At 37.5% G+C, this 22,214-nt stretch overlaps 2 protein-coding genes across 5 annotated transcripts in view; one reads left to right on the plus strand and one right to left on the minus strand.

Annotated features, from left to right (window-relative positions):
• PLXNC1 (plexin C1) overlaps positions 1-6,318 on the plus strand; it is a 174,237-nt gene extending 167,919 nt beyond the window's left edge. Inside the window, exons 29-31 of the mRNA XM_049884041.1 lie at positions 2,295-2,435; positions 2,531-2,605; positions 3,806-6,318. Coding sequence (XP_049739998.1) covers positions 2,295-2,435; positions 2,531-2,605; positions 3,806-3,910 — 321 coding nt within the window. The 3' untranslated portion in view covers positions 3,911-6,318. The remainder of the gene's footprint in view (positions 1-2,294; positions 2,436-2,530; positions 2,606-3,805) is intronic.
• An 854-nt stretch (positions 6,319-7,172) lies between these two features.
• CEP83 (centrosomal protein 83) overlaps positions 7,173-22,214 on the minus strand; it is a 159,352-nt gene continuing 144,310 nt past the window's right edge. For 3 of the 4 annotated variants that reach the window (XM_049884077.1, XM_049884078.1, XM_049884079.1), the window contains 3 exons: positions 10,772-10,875; positions 9,045-9,234; positions 7,173-7,834 (listed from right to left, as the gene is read on the minus strand). In XM_049884077.1, the coding sequence (XP_049740034.1) occupies positions 7,730-7,834; positions 9,045-9,234; positions 10,772-10,875 (399 nt within the window). In that variant the 3' untranslated portion in view covers positions 7,173-7,729. The other variant, XM_049884081.1, reaches the window with a different exon arrangement.

Consider the following 22,214-nt stretch of genomic DNA (forward strand, 5'->3'; position numbering starts at 1 on the left):
TAGTCTCTCAAGGTAGAATCCTTGGCCTTCGACTCCTTCTTCTTCATCTCTTCCCCCAGCCTTTCCCCCAGTCTGTCGGTTACCACTCACTTCTGTCTCCAGAATGTCTCTGTTCTTTCCTTTTATTCCATCTGCCTCATCCTGCCATCCCTTCTCCACTGGGGTAATAATCACTTCCTGACCGCTGTCCTTGCCCCTGCTGTCTCCCCCACCCCCCCGCCTTTTCCTTTTCACTGTATATAGGGTCGCTGTGAGTCAGAATTGACTCAACAGCAGCCGGTAACGGGTATCTCAGGTGATCTAGAACATAAACCTGATCTTGTCAGTTTCCTGCTGAAAAAATTTTAAATACTTCCCATTACCTACCAGATAACAATCTTCGCAGTACCACCTGGCCCTTCTTGATTGGCCTTCGGGTCTCTTTTCCAACTTCCTAATTTTCTGGCACACTTCACATGCTCTCTATGCTACAGTTTACTTTTCCCAAACACACTATGAACTTGTTTTCACACCCCTTTGCTAATCCCCTCTTGTCTCACAACTACTCTGTCTAGTAAATACTACTCATTCATTCATCCAACAAACATGATTTCCAAATGGGTACCAGAAACTGGTACGAGGCTCAGATCAGCTTAAATACACATGCTTTGAACCTTCCCCTGATCTATTTCCCACAATACTTTAGTCATTTGACTAACAAAGTTCTTAGCACCCACACAGTGAAAGACACTTAAATGTTTATTTTTTCATAGTAAAAATGGTTGTTTATTAATTACTTCCTGTGTTCGTGGTATATTTCAATTAATCTTCACAAGAACCATATAAGGTAAGTTATATACCTTATATATAACCATATAAGGTACACCGAAAAACCAAAACCAAACCCATTGCTGTTGAGTCGATTGGGACTCATAGCAACCCTATAGGACAGAGTAGAACTGCCCCATAGTTTCCAAGGAACACCTGGCGGATTTGAACTGCCGACCTTTAGGTTAGCAGCCGTAGCACTTAACCACTATGCCATGGGGTTAAGGAAGTTGATGTTCTGAGAGATGACCAAATCCACTGCCATCAGTGTTACAAATCTTGCCTAAAATCACACAATGTAGCAGACTTGATTCACCTCTACAGTCTTTACTCTGCACCCTCCCTCCTACTTACTAATCACTTATACTAACCCGTTGTTGCTGAGTCAATTCCGACTCATAGCAACCCTATAGGACAGGGTAGAACGCCCCATAAAGTTTCCAAGGAGCACCTGGTAGATTCAAACTGCTGGTTAGCAGCCGTAGCACTTAACCGCTACGCCACCAGGGTTTCCCCACTTGTACTAAGCTGTGTGTAAGTTTGTCTTCCCAACTAGATTATAATCTTCTTAAGGTCAGGTACTGGTCTCTTTCATCTTTATATACCCAATGCCAACCATAGTGCCTGGCTGAATGTTTACTGAATGAATGATCCCATGATCTGTGGGTTCTACTTAAACTTGACAAGTAAAAATATTTCAGTAATATCTCAGTCTAGGCATCATTTGGAACGATGCATCAAATTACTGGTTCAGCTTCAGATATTCTTTGAAATGTAGTAGGACATCAGCCATATCATCATGTCACCCATCTTTCCTGAGTAGAATTTTTTTAATTGTGTGACAAATAATGATTATTTAAATTTTCACTTATTTTATTATTTTTTAATATTATCATTGTTATAGTTACATAAAAAACATTCAAACTGCACAGGGACCTATGCAAAATCAGACACCAGAGCCACCAACACTAATGACCATGTGTTTCCTTGAGGTAACTGGAAGATCTTTATAATCTAATGAAACAAAAGGCACGAGCAGAAAAATCTGCCACTGCCAATTAGTTGCCAGTTTCGTGGTTATATAAAGGGCTCGATCAGATCTACAATCAAGTCTTTTGTAAATGCCAAAATTCACTGGTGGGCGAGGATGAGAGAAAAATGTTTTAATTCAGGCTTTTTACAACCATTAGTAATGAACTATGATTGAAATAAGTTCCATTGTTACAGTAACTCAAAATCATGCAAAAATAATAATTTCAGTTCTTTTATGAGAGGAAGGCAGAATATATTAGCATTTAATCTGCCTGAAAGTAACAGTGAGTCACCAGAACTCTATAGATGGCAGTCAGTCATTCAGTCAACAACATTGATTAAGGCCTACTGCACGAAGCCAGGAGATAATACTGGTGGTGGAGGTTCAGACACATTGTACTGTTATAAATTCCCTTGGTTTTTTCACTCTTTCTGCCATGGTTGCTTTTTTCCAGGAAGCACCAACTAATAAACTTCTCTATGCCAAGGATATCCCAACCTATAAAGAGGAAGTAAAATCTTACTACAAAGCAATCAGGGATTTGCCTCCATTGTCATCTTCAGAAATGGAAGAATTCTTAACTCAGGAATCTAAGGTATCATTAGAAGACAGATGTTAACTTCCATTTGGTTACTTCTTAAAAAAAAAAAAAAAATTCAGAATTTCTCACCAAGCCTTTTTTTATTTAAGAAACATGAGAATGAATTTAATGAAGAAGTGGCCTTGACAGAAATCTACAAATACATCGTCAAGTATTTTGATGAGGTAAGATTTTAAATTAAAACAATTTTTTTTTTTTTTTAACTTATGTATCAGTGACAAAGATTTGGGTATAGCACTCTATGGGTCTCAGGACAGTTCTGGCATCCCAAATGGCCAGAAAAGGAGGCCAGGAAGCCTGTCCGAGATGGGGGATCCTGGCACCAAGCCAGACCCTGCACCTGGCTGCCCCTCCGAGTTTCATCGTGCTGCCTACTTTTTACTAGCCTGAATCTACATTTGAGTTCATGTGGCCTACAGCCACACTGACTCCAAATAACTTGATGAGTAAGCAGTGGTCCTATTAAATGGGGCCAGCTTATGCTGGATTGTAATTTGCTAAAAAGAAAGCTAAGCTTGTGAAACCACCTAGATTCTGTATTCAATAGTTATATGAACAACTATGCCATATTTCTGACTTAAGAAACTATTTCAATAAACCATTCTCCTTTATGATTAATTCTCCTAAATCTGGATTTTTTTCTTTGGGAATTCACACAGACACATTCATCAGATGCGCTGTTTCCAAATATATGTTAATCCCCCCTTCCCTGATTCCCCCCACTCAGTCATGCTGGGACAGGCTATCCATGTCAATGGTGAGAATAGCTCACCCATTCCATTTGCTACTTGAAGATCAAGTGAAGCGCTAAGGTAGGGTAGAGGCAATGAGTTCCTTCAACATGATAAGCATCCCTCTTTCCAGGGGTTAGGGGTGAGAAGGGAAGCACTGGGGAGGGTAGGGGAGAGGAGGGACGACACTGCACAGGATGGGGGGGAGGAGGGAAGGAGGGGAGGGAAGTATTCATCTCTTACCAGGATGCCCCTGCCTGCTGCATTGAAGACTACTTGCTGCATGCTGGCTGCCCAGAAATGCTTGCTGTGCTTGGAATGGCTATGACATAATGCATAAAGCAGGGCCTTGAAGTCTGGCCCCATATTTGTTTAAGCAGATAGTTGGTATTTCTTGTGAGCTTCTATTTTAAGCCAAAGTGTTGTTGATCTTGTGATAATGACTTAGCAAAACAACTTGCAAAGTGAGTATGTAAATGATTGGAGAAAATGCTGGCATCTGTTTCATACAGATTTTACCACTCACAGCATCAGGACTGCAAAAAAATAAAAAAAAAAAAGAAAAGATAAAGAAACAAACCCGTTTAATGCTAAAACCGCAATATCTAAAATAACTGTTCTAATTGTCAACAGATTCTAAATAAACTAGAAAGAGAACGAGGGCTGGAAGAAGCTCAGAAACAACTCTTGCATGTAAAAGTCTTATTTGATGAAAAGAAGAAATGCAAGTGGATGTAAGCACTCTGGGGCCTGGCTTAATCTGGCAGAGTTCATCAGACGACTTGGGAGCAAAATGGCTGCTTGAGCTACTCTGTCTCGTTAATTTTTTAAGTTTGCACATAAGTTCCACTTTGAGCACGGTCTTTGTGTAACAGACCCAGGTACACGCACAGCTTTCAGAAAGCAGACCAAACATTGTGCCTGAGGGAACCCTTCTGTAAATAGAGTTGAAGTGGTTGTTGCAAACAGTCTCCTTGTTTACAGAGAACACAGGGCCAGTAAGCAAGCGTCAGTATTATAACTACAGCCTCCACTTAAGCACAATAATATGTAAGTGGTTTTGTTTGAAAACTACAGCTAAGTAGCACTTGTGACTACACTGCACCTCTGCAGAAAAGGGACACTGCCAGTGCTCAACACAAAATGTGAAATGAGTCATTTGGAAACAAGTGGGGGTGTGAGGGCAACCTCGAGGATTTGCAGCATTGAAACTTTCCCCGGTAGTTCTTGGAAAAGCTGACCGCAGAATTTGGTAGTGTGTACACTTAGCATTCGTGAGTGTGTGTGTGTGTTTTTAAACCAAAAACTAACAGTGTTGCAACATTGTTGAAAGGGCTCGTGTTTTTCAGTGGTCACCAACTGCACTCCATCAAACTCACCTGCATTTCACCAAGGAGCTCTAAAGCAAGGAGAGTGTGTAGCTTTCTTTAAATGCAATCGCATTTTAGCCACTCTGTTCTAACTTATATTCCTTTTTTTCTTTTTCTATTTTATTTTTTCATACAGCATGTATTTGACAGTGGGCCTACTAGGTATTGTTTAAAGGAAAAAACTCATTAGTAGATTACGTATACTGTTTAAAAACTTCTGATCAGAGCTGCCTGTAGAAGAGTGCTCACTCTCCCAATCAGACATTTCTAGGCTCGTGCCTCCTTGCTTTAGATTTCAAGTGAACCCTGTGGTTATAAATACTTGTGTGTGATTTAAAAAAAAAAAAAAAAGATACATTTTACATTTCATGAAATTGCTGTTCACACTGGAGTATTATATATAAATATATATAAGGCCCAAGGCCTGAAAATATTAGTATACAACTTGGTATCTTAGTCTTACTATGTACTTTTTGAAAGTATTCCTCACAGGAGAAAGGATTAAAAATATCCATTTTATTCATGCCTTTCTTTTTAAAGAATTCCCTCTCCAGTTATACTGTAGTCTTTTTATTGCTGATTTTTTATTCCTGAATTTTTGCTGCTCATGACCAATTTTAATACCACTGTGTTTTCCTTCTATTAAACCAGAAGGAGTAACAAGCGTAATTGGCAACTCTCTCAAGCTTTTCTTATGGCACCTTTTACCCTTGGTGCTCCAAATTCCCAATCTAGGAAATACATTTTTTTAAATAGCAAGCAAAACACTGACCACACATTCCTTAAAATCATTGACCAACACTGTATGTAACGTCAGGATTTAAACACAAAGTTTATCTGAGATAAATCAAATTCTTTTTGCTCCTCGATATCTGGTAAATAAAGAGTGAGAGAGGTGACACCTTAACCAACTGATCAGAAATGAAGCAGTTACTGCCCTGATAGGCACCTTCCTAACCCCATCACTTTTGACCATTGTCTGTCCAATGGACACACCTCAAAAATACTACCAAATAAGTTCCTTGTAAGTATTACAGAGTGAGGTCTGGCCCCGTCTAAGGCTGCTACACAGTCTTGAAAGATGTGAAGGAGTTCATAAGTGAACACCAGTAGGAGAGTTGAGAGCCAAGGGTAGGAGAGTTGCCCAAAAGACTTCCCCTTCTTTAGGGTACAGAAATGCTCAGAAAACTCAAAGGATCAGCTACAGCTTTATCTCAGTATTTACTAAATGCTACAGATGAGGGTGTCCCTGTCCAGCCCTCTGGCACGCAGGTCCCGTGTGGAGAATTATCTGCTCTTCCAGGAACTGTGCTGTTTGGAACTTTGGGCAAGTCACTTACCTCTTTGTGCCTCGATTTCTGTATAATATTTCTAACCTACCTCACTGAGGTGGCGTGAAGATTCACTAATGTATGTAGCGTGTTTGTCAATCCTCCAGTGAAAAGCACTGTCTAGATCCACACTTTGGATTACATTAGCCAAACGCAGAAAATGGCCGAATCAGATGTGTGCTGAAGACAATCAGTCACTGGGTCCATATTAAACAGCAACCAGAGAAACAAATGGCAAACAATATCTATTTTCAAGTTTCTTTGCTTATTTTTTTGGTGCAAAACGATTCATTTATAAACTTTTTTTTCTAACACTAGTGTCTACAGCAGCAATTAAAAATTTATTCGGTTACCTTTTCCGTACTAGGATTTAAAGTCTATTTCTTATTGTATACCTGATTGAAGCTGTTCTTGGAGATGAATGTTTTAAATGTCTATATCCAAAAATAAACATTTTGATGTAACCGTGGACTCTTTTTGCCTTTTTTTCATTTTTCCAGCTATAGTAGCTTTTTTATTCTAAGTGGCTACATGTAAATGAATAGTTTTTCAGGAACAAGATGTCACTGTATACTCTCTGTGAATAAGCAGCTATATTAGATAGTAAGTCTGAACCTAGTTTCTTGTTAACTGATGCTAAGGGCTGCTCAGTTACATTCCTGGTCTCCAATATCAACTTGGATTTTGATTATGAAGACTTCTGGTTAATGAAAATTCCACTTAGTTTGGCAGGCTTGAGCTGTGCCTTGTTGACATGAAATTATTCCAGCAGAATTCCTCTAAAAGATGTTACATAAAAAGCTGCTGGGTGCACAGTGGAAAAAAAAGTAAACGATGGCATACTTAAGGATGTGCAGAAATAAAACGTTTATAATTATTTGGTTAGATTCAAAATAGTGGAAAGCAAAATTAAATACCAACAATACTTCTACAGGAAACACGCTGGGTTCAAGTTTTACAACTGATGGCCCCCTTTTTATACAGCCACAGGATTTAATTATTTGTACTTTGTTATTTTCTATTAATTCCAACTCAACAAAGCCAAACTCAGTGAGAGCTACATTGGTAAATACCCCCAAAAACCCAAACCCGTTGCTGAGGAGACAGTTCCAACTCATAGTGACAGTATAGGACAGAGCAGAACTGCCTTATAGGGTTTCCAAGCAGTGGCTGGTAGATTTGAACAGCCAACCTTTTGGTTAGCAGCTAAGCTCTTAACCACTGCACCACCAGGGCTCCTACTGCTCAATACATATGGTCAAAGTGAAATTAAACACAAGACAATATAGATAGAAAAATATTTATTAAGCTCTGTAATAAATTATGTGCACACAGGTTTTAGAAAACGTAGCCTTTGTAATGAATATATAGATAACTTTAAGTTTTATTTTTTATGCTGATTTTTAAATTGTCATGTTTTTTTAAGAACTAGAGGTTTATAACTCATATACAGTAAACCAGAAGGTATTTGCAGACCCTGTTATTGCCAAGCCTCTTGGAGATAAGGAAGAGGGAATTCAGCATGGGCATATTTCACGCAAAATGCCAGAAAGTTCAACAAAATAAAATAATTTTAAAACTTGATTCCCTAACTCTTTTTTTTAATATTCTCAAAGGATTGTCAATAGATGATCTAAGTATCTCTGAAATGGCTTCTTTTAATGCTTCGTTGGTCGTTGGTATCCTAAAATCCCAGACCTCATGAAATACAGTATGCAGCTGGTACCTTTCCTTGAGGTACATTCAGGTGTTTTGGCAAACGGTAATAAAGTATCTAAATGCCACATATGTTAAAACTTCAAGCTTTATTGAGTCACTGATTTTGCCCCTTTTGTTCTGCCTTTTCTCCAAGAACATCATTCTCCAGGAGATCCAAGTTCCTCTAGTTGTTTTCTTTGTGTTGTTTCTAGTTCTTCTAGTCTTTTACGCAGTAAAGAGAGTTCCCTTTGATGCTGTTCCTCCTTAAATGTTGCAGAGAAAGCAGAGCAAAAGTGACTGTTAGAAAAACTATGGAAAAGTAACTGCTAAGCAGCAGCCTCAGTCGGCCTCTTTCGCACAAGCCGGCAACATCTGGCAAGGAAACAATGACCGTTTTAGGAGTTTAAGAACAGAGCAGCATGGGCTAGACTACTAACTCGTCCTCACTTCTTTTCTGCCTCAGGCTCTAGCCTTAAGCAAAACCCAAAGTCTGTTTTTTTCTGGCTGTACAATCCAGCAGGGAGTGAATCAGAAAATACTAATGCAGGCCCTGGTATACCTGTGTGGTAGCTGTTCTAACAGGACTGGAGTCTAACAGCAGTGTATCGTCAACAAAGCACTCGGTGACTAAAATCTCCAGGGCTCACTTATTAATAGTCTATCTTCTGAAAATCAGACAATCAGTTTGATTCCTTCAATATTTTAGTGTACTGATATAGTAGAAAAGAGACCAGGTTTTAGTATCACACAGATTTAAGTTTGAAACTTAACTCTGTCACGTACTAGCTATGTTGTTGTTGTTGGGTGCCGTCAAGGTGATTTCAACTCATAGTGGCCCACGTGACAGAGAAGAACCACTCCATAGGGATTTCTAGGCTACAATCTTTACAGAGCAAATCACCAGGTCTTCCTTCTGCAGAGCCACTGGGTAGATTTGAACCACCAACCTTTCAGTTAGCAGAGAGGCTTAACCGTTGCACCACCAGGGCTCCATTACTAGGTACGACCTTAGGCAAGCCTCTCTCCGTTTCCTTATCTATAAATTGATAATAATAATACCTGCCTCAAAGCATTTCTCATTAGGACTAAATAAAACACTGTCTAGAAAATTCATACTACAGTGCATGGCACATAGTAAACATGCAATATGAGTGGGCTACGAAGTAGGTTATTCAAGAACCAATCAATCAAGTTTCTTCTTTTCTACTGCCTGACAGGAGATTTTGCTCCTAGAATCATCATTAAAGGATAGTCAGAGTAGATTCAAATCTACTTTGCTTCTCAGGAAATTTCTCTGATAAATGAAAGGGAAAAGTTAAAACTGACCTGGCTTAAATGGAGTATGTCATTTTTATAGCTAATTCTGAGTACTGATCATATTCACAATTTGAGGTTTGAACTTTTTATTTAAACAGGTAAAAACCTACAGAAATTTTTGCCTGACCTTTTTTCCCCTAAAATAAATGCCCTTACCTGAAGATGAGGAGGGAAGGACAGTTCCATGCCTGGACCCATGTTTGATGACTGAAAGCTAACAGGGTTGATGGATGCTGTGGGAGGCATGTTAGGAACCAAAATCAAACTTCGAAATTCATTATGTCTTCTCTGTATATCCTTCAGTCTTTTCTGAATCCTTGTATATTCTTCAAATGGAACATTTTGTCTTAAAAGGAAAAAAAAATCATATTACTGCTCTTCGATGCAGTTATACTCTATAGAAGAATAGTATGTTTCACAGAATATAATTTTAAATTAGAAGAAACAAGTTTCTAAATTAGAAAATTTATCTACATGCAATATATAGGTAAAATGCTATTTATCGGAAAAGATAAAGAGAAACATGACATTGCATCTTAATCACACGTGAACATTACCAGCATTGCCAGTTAGCAACTTAAAGTTTTATTTGCCCTCTCCCTACTCATGAATCTTGAAACTAAGACACCTTTAAACCAAAGGGGTTCTTTATCTTACAGAAGGAATCAAATGGAAACGCAGAAACTACTAGGTTGAACCTTGTGAAAGTGTCATTTTTGTAGATGAAATATAGTCAAATATAAGCAAGTTCATACTGTTCAACCTAATTAAAAAAGTGTAGCTAATCACCAAGGGGAAGCTACCCAATTTCAGGAGAATCAGCTGGAGAAACAAGCTGACCTGTACGGCCTGCACACATCATCTTCTTATTGGTCCGACCATGACTCTCCTGACCACCAACCACAGGGATAATCAAATATGGCTATAAAACTACCCCAAGTTTTATATAATCTGTGCCACAACTGCCCAATCTTGAATTGATATTTCAATATTAATTGGAATTAAGGGAAGAGGTAGTAAGTTAATTTTGTTTTAGAATGAATTTGGTGATTTCCTGGTTTGCAACAGAGTATTGTAGAGTTGGCATTAATTCCACAGTCTAAAAGCTTCTTGGGTGTTCTAAAAACCAACTGTTGGAATTTGGGTAACAAGTATATCCAAGAACAACAGAGCACATCATAAAACATCATTCCTTGACATGATAGGCAATTTCTGTAACAGGCAAGTCCAGGACTTGAATAGCTGGAGTGCTGAAGCTACCACTAATTAGCTGAATTTGAAAAGATTTTATTAAACTGAATCAAATATGTTAGAAATGCTACTACTGATTTTCTCAGTCCCTTTTAAAAAATATGTAACTTGAAAAGATTCAGCTGAATATGGTAAGTCTTCTCTGCTTAAGAAAGGCTAACAACGTTGATTATCTGCTGTGCTTGATATGATTCCAAAGCCAGAAGCTATAGCCCAATATTTTCCATACTGGGCAACCAAAACTTGACCTTTGATTCAAATCTGCAGCCCCAATTTTAAAAACCATGAAATAGCTACAACGGTTTTGTTGTCTCAGCAGCAAGGACTCACACCACTTATGGCTACCGAAGTGAGCTCCTGAAGCAGACTGAGCTTTCAGTACCAACCACAGCACAAACACATGGCACATAGAGAAATCTTTTGGTTTGATGGAACATTTATTTAGAAGGAAAAAAAAAAAAAAACAGATAATGGATTAGGGGTTACCAAATGGTTTTAGAATTTTTAAAAATATATAGTTTTAAAGAAAAAAAAAAAATAAAGCGATTAAATAAACAAAGCGCATTATACCCAGAAACAAAGTTCTGTACCATCAAAATAACCACGTGGTGTATGTACATATAAAACATTACCTATTTAACACCTGGTTTTCTGTTTCCAATTCTTCTCTCTTTGCCTCCAAAACTTCTATTTTCTCCTGCAGTCTCTTCAATTTGTTTTCATGAAGAGATTTCCTCTAGAAAAAGAGAAACAATTACTATGAGCACGTATGTTAACACATAATCTCCTATTTGAGCAAGATAGTGAATATTTAACTCACTCCCAAATTTTTATTTAGAAATTAGTATTTTCAGTGAATATCAGGAGCAAAGATTAGTAGATATTCCTCTTTTTGAAAATTGCAAAGATAATAAACCACATATCTATCTCGTATCTTCAACGTGACACACAGGACTATTATGAATGCCAAACCAGATATTGGTATCAATAACTAAATTGCTGCAAGTAATAAATCTAAAAAGGGAAGGAGTCACATTTTACTAATGAGTCTGTCTGCCACCTGATTAGGAATCATGAGCTCTTCATTCTCCCAGAAGATATCATGTGTTTAAAAGAACTGAAACAAAATTCAAAATTAAAAGCACGTTTGCATTAATGAATTGCTACCAAAGCAGCAAATTAAAGGACCAGAAAGCGAAGGTAGATTTTGGATACATCTCAGTTTCTAAATATCAAAAAGAAAAAGAAATTTTACAGGTACATAAAAGGGAAAATTTTCTACAAACATGGTATGGTTTCATTAAATAATATGGGAAAATCTATGTATAATGCAAAAGGAGCATGTGGAAAAAAACTAATTTTTTTCAGTTTTAAAACAGGTTTTTGGTTTTTTTCCCCCTCAAAAACAGACCTATAATGTTGGAACTTATTTAGTAGGTATAAAACTTTTAGGTATTAGTTTTCTAACTTTTTTACTGAAGTATAACTCAGTCGAAAACCACAAGGCAAATGCTGGTGTTAATTACCTCGCAGGTCAAGTACACTGCTATGCCTGAATTGCCCCCACCCTTCCCCTCTTCCAATCAGCCCCTCTGTCTGAAAAGGTAATCAAGTAATTAACTTCTGATGCTATAGTTTACTTTTGCCTATTTTTGAACTTTGTATCAATGGAATCATAGTATATACTTTTACGAATGGCTTTTTTCTTTCACTCAACATTATGTTTGTGAGATTTACTCCTGTTATGCTCACAGGTATATTTCATTCATTGCCACATATTGTAGTCCACTTATGAATATTACATAATTTAGTATATCAACCCAGTCCACTGTTAAGGGTCATTTGGGTTATTTCCAGTTGGTATTATTAAAAATAATGCTGGTATGGGCATTCCTTCTCATGCTTCCCATTGCTCCACCTCCTCCAGTACCCTGGAAGGCTCCCTTGTGCTTCCTCCCATCTACCTTGTAAAGAAACCACTCTTCTGACCTTTATCACCACAAATATATATTTACATATTTATGGGTAATTAAAAACAAACCAGTCGCAGACAAATCGATTCAGACTCATAGGGACCCCACAGGACAGAGAAGCATTGCACCATAGGGTTTCCGGGTCTGTATATCTTTGTGGAAGCAGACTACCAGATCTTTCTCCTACAGAGCAGCTGGTAAGTTGGAACCACTGACCTTTCTATTAGCAACCAAGCACTTAACCACTAAGCCACCAGGGCTCCTTTTAGGATTCTATATAACCATCTATTCATCCATATAAAAGAAATCACACAGTATTACTCTTTGAAATCTGGATTTTTTTCTCAAAATTATATCTAAATGACTAATTCATGTTATTGCTGTCACCAAAAAAAAAAAAAAAAAAACTGCTGTCAAGTTGATTCTGAATTATAGCGACTCTACAGAACAGAGTAGAACTACCCCATAAGGTTTCCAAGGAGCAGCTGGTGGATTTGAACTGCCGACCTTTTGGTTAGCAGCCAAACGCTTAACCTCTGCACCACCAGGGCCCCACTGCTGTCACAGTAGTCCTTTTTCATTACTATGTCATCACTCATTGTATGAATATACCACAATTTATGTTCTCCTGTTGATAAAATTTTAATTGTTACCAGTTTGGGGCTATTATGAATAAAGTTTCCTGAACATGTCTTTTGGTGGATATAACTACTCACTTCCCTTGAGTATACTCCCAGAAGTGGGTCATAGGGTATACATATTATGATGGTTAAGACTGTATGTCAACTTGGCTGGGCCATGATTCTCACATTTTATATGTGATCACTCCCATGATGGGATCTGCTGTGAGTAGCCAATCAGTTGAAAGAGTTTCCTTGGAGGTGTGGCCTGCATCCAAATATACAAGCAGACGTTCTAGCTTTTTGCTCACTCTGGATCCTGCAGCTGCCTCCTGTTCATCTGACCTCCGGTTCTCGGGACTTGAGCTATCAGCTTATCTGCTGCTCTTGGGATTCACCAATCTTCACAGCCTGTGAGGGGAGTCCTGCTCTCTCTAACCTGCTGATCTTGGGCTTGCCAGCCTCTGCAACTATGTAAATCAGGAGAAGCCTTACCGTCTTGCCTGCCAGTCTTGGGATTCATCAGTATTCAGAGCCTGTGAGCAAGAGCCCTTCTTTCTGACCCACTGATCTTGGGTTTGCCAGCACCTATGGCTACGTGAATTGGGAGAAGCCTCTATCCTAATCCACAGACTTGGGACATTTCAGCCTCTACAATCGTGTGAGCCGTTTCTTTGATATAAATCTCTCTATATATTTATATGATTTACTGGTTTTGCTTCTCTAGAGAACCCAGCCTGAGACACTTATGTTTTAGCTGTAGTGGATGCTGCCAGGTTTCTAAAGTGGTTCTACCAATTACCAATTACACACCCACCAGCAATATGTGAGTTGCAGTTGATAAACAGAAGTTCTTAATTTTAATAAAATCCAAAGTATCAATCATATTTTATGGTTAATGCTTTTTGTGCACTGTTTAAGAAATCTTTATCTCAAGATCCTATGATATTCTTCTAGAAGCTTTATTTAACCTTTTCATAGTTAGGTCTGTGATTCATTTTTATGTATGCTGTGAGGTTGGATTGAGGATAGCCAATTGACTAAGTACCATTTATATAAAGGATCATTCTTTCTTGATGAAATGCAATGGTCTCTTTGTGGTAAATCAGGTGAACACATATTTGTGGGTCTATTTCTGGATTCTTTTCTGTTCCATTTGTCTGTCTATCCTTATACCAATACCACACTGTTTTAATTACTGTAGCTTATAATAAGTTTCGGTATCTAGTAGTGCGAGTCCTTCAGCTTTGTTCTTCAAGATTGCCTTGGTTACTCTAGGTCCTTTGTATTTCCCTACAAATTTTAGAATCTACTTTCCAATTTCCACAAAGAAGCATGTTGAGGCTTTGATTAGGGTTGTATTCAATCTACAGTACAATTTGAGAACTGACATCTACCAAATTATAAACATGGTATAGTTTTCCCTTCATCCAGGTTTTTTTTAGATTTTTTTCTTGACAGCATTTATAGTTTCCAATGTAGATGTCTTACCCATCTTTCATCAGATGTATTCCTAGGTGTTTTTGTTTTTTCATACTATTGTAAATGGTATTTAAATTTTTCATTTTCTAATTGTGAGCAAAAGAAAGATAACTGATAGTTATTACTTGTCTTATAGCCAGCAATTTTAAAAATTCACGTATTAATATATTTGTTTGTATTTTATGCATACATAATCATGTCATCTGTGAATAATGACAATTTTACTTCTTTCTGTCCAATCTTTCTACCTTTTATTTCTTTTCTTCCCTTACTATACTAGCTAGGGCTTCCAATAAAATGCTGAAAAAAATGTTGATAGTAGACATACTTGCCTTGTTCCTAAACTTGGGTGGGTGGGGGTAAGCGTTCAATATTTTACCAAGAAGTCTGATGTTAGCTGTCGGATTTTTGTAGATACCATTTATCATATATCATATTGGAAATTCCCTTCTATTCCTAGAGTTTTTATCATGTAAGCATTATTGGATTTTATCAAATTATTTTTCTGCATAGGTTAAGATAATCACAATGGTTTTTCTTCTTTGTTCAGTTAGGGTGTTGAATTATACGGATTGATTCTGAATGTTAAACCACCTTGCATTCCTAGAATAAACCCAACGTTGTCATGATATACTTTTTTACATATCACTGGGTTCACTTGGCTAATATTTCATTTAAGAATTGCATCTATGTGCATGATGTAGTTTCCTTTTCTTATAATGATCATATTAGTTCCTAACCTCATAAAAATAAGTGGGGTATTTTTTCCTCTCTTTCTATTATCTAGAGAACTTATGTTAAGATCAGTATTACTTCTTCCATAAGTATTTGGAAGAATTCACCAGAGAAGCCAAATGAGTCAGGCATTTTCTTTGTGGAAGGTTTTTAATTAAGAATTCCATTTCTTTAATAGATACAGGACTGTTCGTATTTTCTAATTCTTTTATTAGTTTCATTAAGCAGTACTTCAAGGAATTTATCTAAATTGTATCTTTTTTGGCATAAAGCTGTTTTTAAAATATCCCTTTTTTGTTTTAGTACCTGTAAGATATGTAGTGATGTCCCTTTTTTCATCCATGATATTGTACATTTGTATTATCTATCTATCCCCCATCCATCTTTGGGGAGGAATAAGGGGAATCAGTCTTGCTAAGGCTTTGCCAATTTTGTCAATCTTTTCAAAAAACCAACTCCTGTCATTTTCAATTTTCTATATTGTACATTTGCTGTTTTGTTTATTTCTGCTCATTCCTGGATTATTATTATAATTATTATTTTACTTCTACCTCCCTTGGGTTTAATTTGCTGTCCTTCAGCTAGCTTCTTTAGATGGAAGCTTATATCATTAAACTTTTCTTCTATTATATGCCTTTAGAGCTATAAACTATCCTGTAGCACTGCTTTAGCTGTATCACACAAGTGTTAATGTATCATACTTTTATTTAGTTCAAAATATTTTCCAATTTCCATTGTCATTTCTTCTTTCACTGATGGATTATTTACAAGTGTACTGCTTAATTCCAAACACTGGGGGGTTCTTAATTTAGCTCTCTGGTATAGATTTCTAGTTTAATTCCACTGCCAGAAAACAAACTTTATATTACTTCAATTCTTTAAAAATACATGGTGACTTACTTTATGGGCTAGCACATGGTCTACTGTGACAAATGTTCCATGTATATGTGAAATGAATGTGTATCCTTCAATTGCTGGGAATAATGTTCTATATGGAATTAGTTCAAGTTGTTTAATCATATTGTTCAAATCTTCTACACCCTGATTTTTTTTGCATGTTTATTCTGTTATTTACTTTATAAAGTTTCTCATTTATTTGTCTGAAAATGTCTTCATCTCACCTTAATTTTTAAAGGACATTTTCTTTGGATATAGAATTCCAGGTTGGAAGCTTTTCTTTTAATATTCTACAGATGTCAATCTATTGTCTCTGGCTTCCATAATTTCTGCTGAAAGTCATTAAACTGCCTTATTGTTCTTCCCTTAAAGGTAGCCTACTTTTTTTGTTCTGCTTCTTTTCAAGATTTTCTGTCTTCAGTTTTGAGCAATCTGACTAGGCTATGCCAGGTATGGTTTTCTTTGTATTTCACCAGCTTAGAGTTCACACTAAGCTTTTTGAATCCATACATTAATGTCTTGCATTAGTTTTGGAAAATTATTGACTGTTACATGTTCAAATACTGTGTCCATTCCATTCTCTCCTCTCCCTCAGGGACCCCAAAAAAATGTACAACAGAACTTTCAACTGTGTCTCACATGTGTCTAATGATGTGTTCTATTTTTTCTATTATTTATTCTCTCTTTATGTCAGTTTGGATATTTTCTGTTGACTCTTCTTATAGTTTATGAATTCTACTTTCTGCTATAATGGAAACACTGAAAATAAACTTTGGAATTTCTCAAAGCCCAGTTCTCAGAGCTCTTTTCTTCTCAATTTTCCTTTACTTCCTAAGTGGCCTCATCTAATCCCATGGCTTCAAATACCATCTATATGCTGATGGCTACCAAATCTTTATCTGCCCTGAACTCCAGACTGATGTATCCAACTGACTACTTAGCATCTCCACTTGAAGTCTACTGGGGATCTCAAACTTAACATGTCCAAAAGAGGCATCTTTATTTTACCCCTGAACTTGTTCCTTCCATAGTCTTCCCTGTGTCAGTAACGGCAACTCTATTTTACCAATCGCTGAAGCCCAAAATCTTAGTCACCTTTGATTTAGCTTTCATACTCCATATCCACTGTCAGCTCTATCTCTAAAATATATACAGAATCTACCACCATTCCTCCACTAGTTCTCTAAGTCTCTATCGTCTTTCACTTGGACTACTGAAGCTGACCCTAAGTGATCTCCCTGAGTCCTCTTTTGCCCTCTACACAACTGCCACAGATTCTTCTAAAATATAATTCAGATTATATCATCTCTCAATTCAAAACTCTCCAATGCATCCCTATCTCACTCAGAATAAAGGCCAAAGTCCCCATATCATCGGGCCTACTATCTTTCTCTCCATTCCAGCCATGTCAGCCTCCTTATGCTCCTTCTAACATGCCAAGCAGACCCCTGCCTCTCTCTTGCACTTGCTATTTCTGCTGTATGGAACACTAATCCCCTACATCTAGCAACATGTCATCCTCCATGCTTATCTTTCCATATGGCTTCCCTAACACCACAATATAACTCTACCTCTAGGACCATTCCTTCATTGTACCTAGATTCTCTTTCCAAGTCAACTTAGTCATTAGTCCTCATATTCTTCAATCATCTCCAAAATTTCATGTTTCTAATTATATATCTCTAATCTGAATTACTCATCCCCACGCTTTGCGTTCCATTATTTCTAATTATCTATATAATATATTCCCTTAGAATCTAGGACGTGTCTACTTGGACCTACTGCCATCACTTCGTATCATATGTGTGTGTGTAGTCAGAATTATCTTCTCTTTCTACCCCTAAACTGACACATATTCTTCATTCCATTATAAAGCTCGACTTATAGCCCTTCACAGCTACAATACTTCATATTTTACTCTATCTTCTTATTTACTACCATATTGTACACTTTTTTTCCTTCAAAATACCTCTACAAATCACCCTTCATCTTTATTCCTACACCTCAAGTCCCAATTCCAGATTTCTCATCTCATTTTTAGTTTACTGTAAGAGTTTCCTAACTGGTCTCCTTGTTTTCAGGCTTTCTTTTCTCTAGTATGGTGGTTCTCAAACTTTAGCGTCCATAATAATCACCTGAAAGTGACTGATAGTATTCTTTAGGTATTTCTTGCTTCCTATCTTATTTCTCTAGTGGTTGGTGCGTAAATTTGAATAACAGCCGTATTAACTGCTCTTCCTTGTAGCCGTATGGATATTATCCTATCACTGACAGCGTTGTACTTCAGGATAGATCTTGAAATGTTCTTTTTGACGATGAATGCAACACCATTCCTCTTCGAGTTGTCATTCCCAGCATAGTAGACTACATGATTGTCCAATTCAAAATGGCCAATACCAGTCCACTTCAGCTCACTGATGCCCAGGATATCAATGTTTATGCATTCCATTTCATTTTTGACGATTTCCAATTTTCCTAGATTCATACTTCATACATTCCAGGTTCTGATTATTAATGGATGTTTGCAGCTGTTTCTTCTCATTTTGAGTTGTGCCACATCAGCAAATGAAGGTCCCGAAAGCTTTACTCCACCCACATCATTAAGGTCGACACAACTTTGAGGAGGCAGCTCTTCCCCAGTCATATTTTGAGTGCCTTCCAACCTGGGGGGCTCATCTTCCAGCACTATATCAGACAATGTTCCGCTGCTACTCATAAGGTTTTCACTGGCTAATGCTTTTCAGAAGTAGACTGCTGGGTCCTTCTTCCTAGTCTGTCTTAGTCTGGAAGCTCAGCTGAAACCTGTCCTCCGTGGGTGACCCTACTGGTATCTGAATACTGGTGGCATAGCTTCCAGCATCACAGCAACATGCAAGCCCCAACAGTACAACAAACTGACAGACACATGGGGGACAAATAATACGAGAAGCTGGACTATATGAAGAACAGGGCATCAGGATTGGAGGCAGACTCATTAACAACCTGCGTTATGAAGATGACACAGCCTTGCTTACTGAAAGTGAAGAGGACTTAAAGCACTTACTAATGAAGATCAAAGACCACAGCCTTCAGTATGGATTACACCTCAACATAAAGAAAACAAAAATCCTCACAAGTGGACCAATGAGCAACATCATGATAAACAGAGAAAAGATTGAAGTTGTCAAGGATTTCATTTTACCTGGATCCACAATCAACAGCCATGGAAGCAGTAGTCAGGAAATCAAAAGATGCATTGCATTGGGTAAATCTGCTGCAAAGGACCTCTTCAAAGTGTTGAAGAGCAAAGATGTCACCCTGAAAACTAAGGTGCGCCTGACCCAAGCCATGGTATTTTCAATCGCATCATATGCATGTGAAAGCTGGACAATGAATAAGGAAGACGAACAAGAATTGACGCCTTTGAATTGTGGTGTTGGTGAAGAATACTGAATACACCATGGACTGCCAAAAGAATGAACAAATCTGTCTTGGAAGAAGTACAACCAGAATACTCTTTAGAATCAAGGATGGCAAGACTGTGTCTTACATACTTTGGACATGTTGTCAGGAGGGATCAGTCCCTGGAGAAGGACATCATGCTTGGCAGGGTACAGGGTCAGTGGAAAAGAGGAAGATCCTCAACGAGTTGGATTGACACAGTGGCTGCAACAATGAGCTCAAGCATAACGACTGTAAGGATGGCGCGGGACTGGGCAGTGTTCCGTTCTATTGTGCATAGGGTCGCTATGAGTCTGAACCGACTCAACGGCACCTAACAACAACAACATCTTATTTCTCTAACTAGATTATAAAGTCATCAAAGGCAGAGATTAATTGTGGCTTCTATTTTCCCCTCAGGGTATAGAATAATTCTAGGCACACAACATATTCAGTAGATATTTTACAATTTCAACATACAGTTCATTCCTTTTCTGAAAGCGTTCATTATGGGATCTATCTTACCAAGAATTACTTCACAGAGATATACCTTAGAATAAAAGTAACAATTTGTCACTTTAAGTGTCTCAAAAAGAATAAAAAAGCACAGCACATTGTGCTTACTCCATGAGATCTCCCTTGATATTCACACTTCCAAATGTAGGGAGGGAGGAAGGGATACACACAGAGAAGTCATCTATCACAGAAGGGTACTGCAACTCAAGATCCCTGCTCAAGTTTTTCCAAACAAATTAACACAGCAAAGTATCATTTATACTAAAGAAAAATACTTACCAGAAATGACATAAGCTTCGTGCTTAGGGGCTTAGAGTTGTAAATAAGCAAACTCAGACAGCAGTGAGTCATCTTATCCAGTTTGGGGGAAAAATAAAGTTGCTCCTCCCCAGTTATAAGAAACTCTCACAGGAAAGTAACTCTAAAGGATTACAATTTCTACCTTAGAGTTCATATTTTGTGACTTAAGTCTTAACAGCATAAGAAAGTTATAATTTTTGTCATTTAAGTAATCTAAAAAGTCTGTTGCACTCTTAAGAATTACAATCTATCTTCATTATTTGTGAATTCTGTAGTGAATCTGCCTACTGGCTAAAATTTATTTGTAATCCCCAAACCAGTATCTGTGGCACTTTCGTGGACATACACAGGGCCAGAGCGTCAAAAAACTCAAGTCACCCCATGTGCATGTTCTCAGCTGAGGGCCACCATGGCTGGTTAGGTATTTGCTAATTCAGTGTTCACAGTGACTGTAGAGAACATAACTAATGAATATTTATGCAATCTTATAGCCAAAATTTTCATACAGAGACTTTATCTTTCACTTGAATGGGAAAAGAGTATGAGTTACAGAAATTAATTTTATAGTGATTATTTTGCCACAGGAGATACGACTCGTATGTATCATGGCTATAATAAAGAGAAAAGCAGTGGAGCATCTGGAATCAAAGTGGGAAATTAAAGAGTACCAGTGCCATGAAAAGAGCACTGGACTGAGAACTGAATGATGTCAGTTCTGGTCATGGTTTTGTTACTTACTAGTTAAGTGGCCTGGTACCTACCATTTTAGTTTCCTAATCTATTAAAAAGAGGGGAATGGGCTAGCTATCTGAATACTAAGATCTCCTCCAGCCCCCAAATTATATATACTTGTGTATTTTTTAATAGTATTTTTATGTCATATCCACTTTAACTGATATAAAATCATAAACTCCTGGAATATTGTCCCACATGGTGCATGGTACAGCTCTGGGTCACAGCTATCCATCGAATTGAGCTTAACAATCTCCTATGACGTAAATCACAATTAATATATCATATTTTAAAAAGTAAAATGAATATTTACTGTGTCTACACCCATCATTTGGCAGGTATTTCGTTAGGAAAAAAAAATTCATCCTAGGTCACAATACTGATGAAATATTAGTTTGCAGGTTTCTTAATACATCACCTTCCTCCCCTCTTTCTGGCATACCTGTGATTAGCTGATAATCTCTCCCACCACTGGATGTCACTTTTGCTCCTAAACAAGTCAACCCAGACTAACCTCAATAATTAGAATTTGATCTCTAAGATAATTATCTCTAAAACCTTGACATAAAAGTTCCTCCATGAAAGATAAAATCAGCCCTCACAATTGCTTGTGATTTGCAACTAAAATCTGGTTTCAGATGCTTCTAGGCTTCAAACAGTACAAAGAAAGATAAGTAGGATTTCTGAGATGACAGGCCATCAATACCCGTTCACTGTTCATATACTTAATACAGACAGAAAGAAAGAGAAGTGGCATGCACCAGGGGAAAAAATCAAGTTATTTATATTTGGGTATAACATTTAGATTCCCATGTAGTGAATGTTATTTCTCTAATCTCAATGCCATACCTTTTCTAGCATTATGGGCAGAGAAAAGTATTATTGAAAGAAACCAAGAAAAGTAGGAAAGTAATGACTTCTAGACTACTCATGTTGTGACTCCAGCTATCAAGAGACATTTGTCAGTTATATCCAATAATGTACATAGATAGCTAGGGGCTGTATCCTTGTTTTCCAAATTCAGAATATGCGAATGATTTAAAGTTGTCTTCTTTTATGCAAATGTGAACAGGTAGCTTTTCCAGTAAACATAGGGACTATTAGGATACTGTTGTCCATGCCTAGAAGCACCTTCTTCTCAACTCAGATTCTCTTACCTCCCCACAACCAGTGCCACTATTAAGGGAATTCATCAAATGGGGACAGATCAAAATCATCCGTGGGGGGAGGAGTTTATATTACCATGACTCTCCCCACACTCAAATCCTGCTGAAAATAACTGCTGAGCCACTGCCACAGTGAATAATGGTTACTGATGGGACCATGCTACGCTCCTTGGGTTTGCTAAAGTAGAAAAACAGTTGTAAACCACTAGCTTAGATGAATCATCTAGCTACATT

Source organism: Elephas maximus, chromosome 4 (genome assembly GCF_024166365.1).
Source record: "Elephas maximus indicus isolate mEleMax1 chromosome 4, mEleMax1 primary haplotype, whole genome shotgun sequence".
Classification (NCBI taxonomy): domain Eukaryota; kingdom Metazoa; phylum Chordata; class Mammalia; order Proboscidea; family Elephantidae; genus Elephas; species Elephas maximus.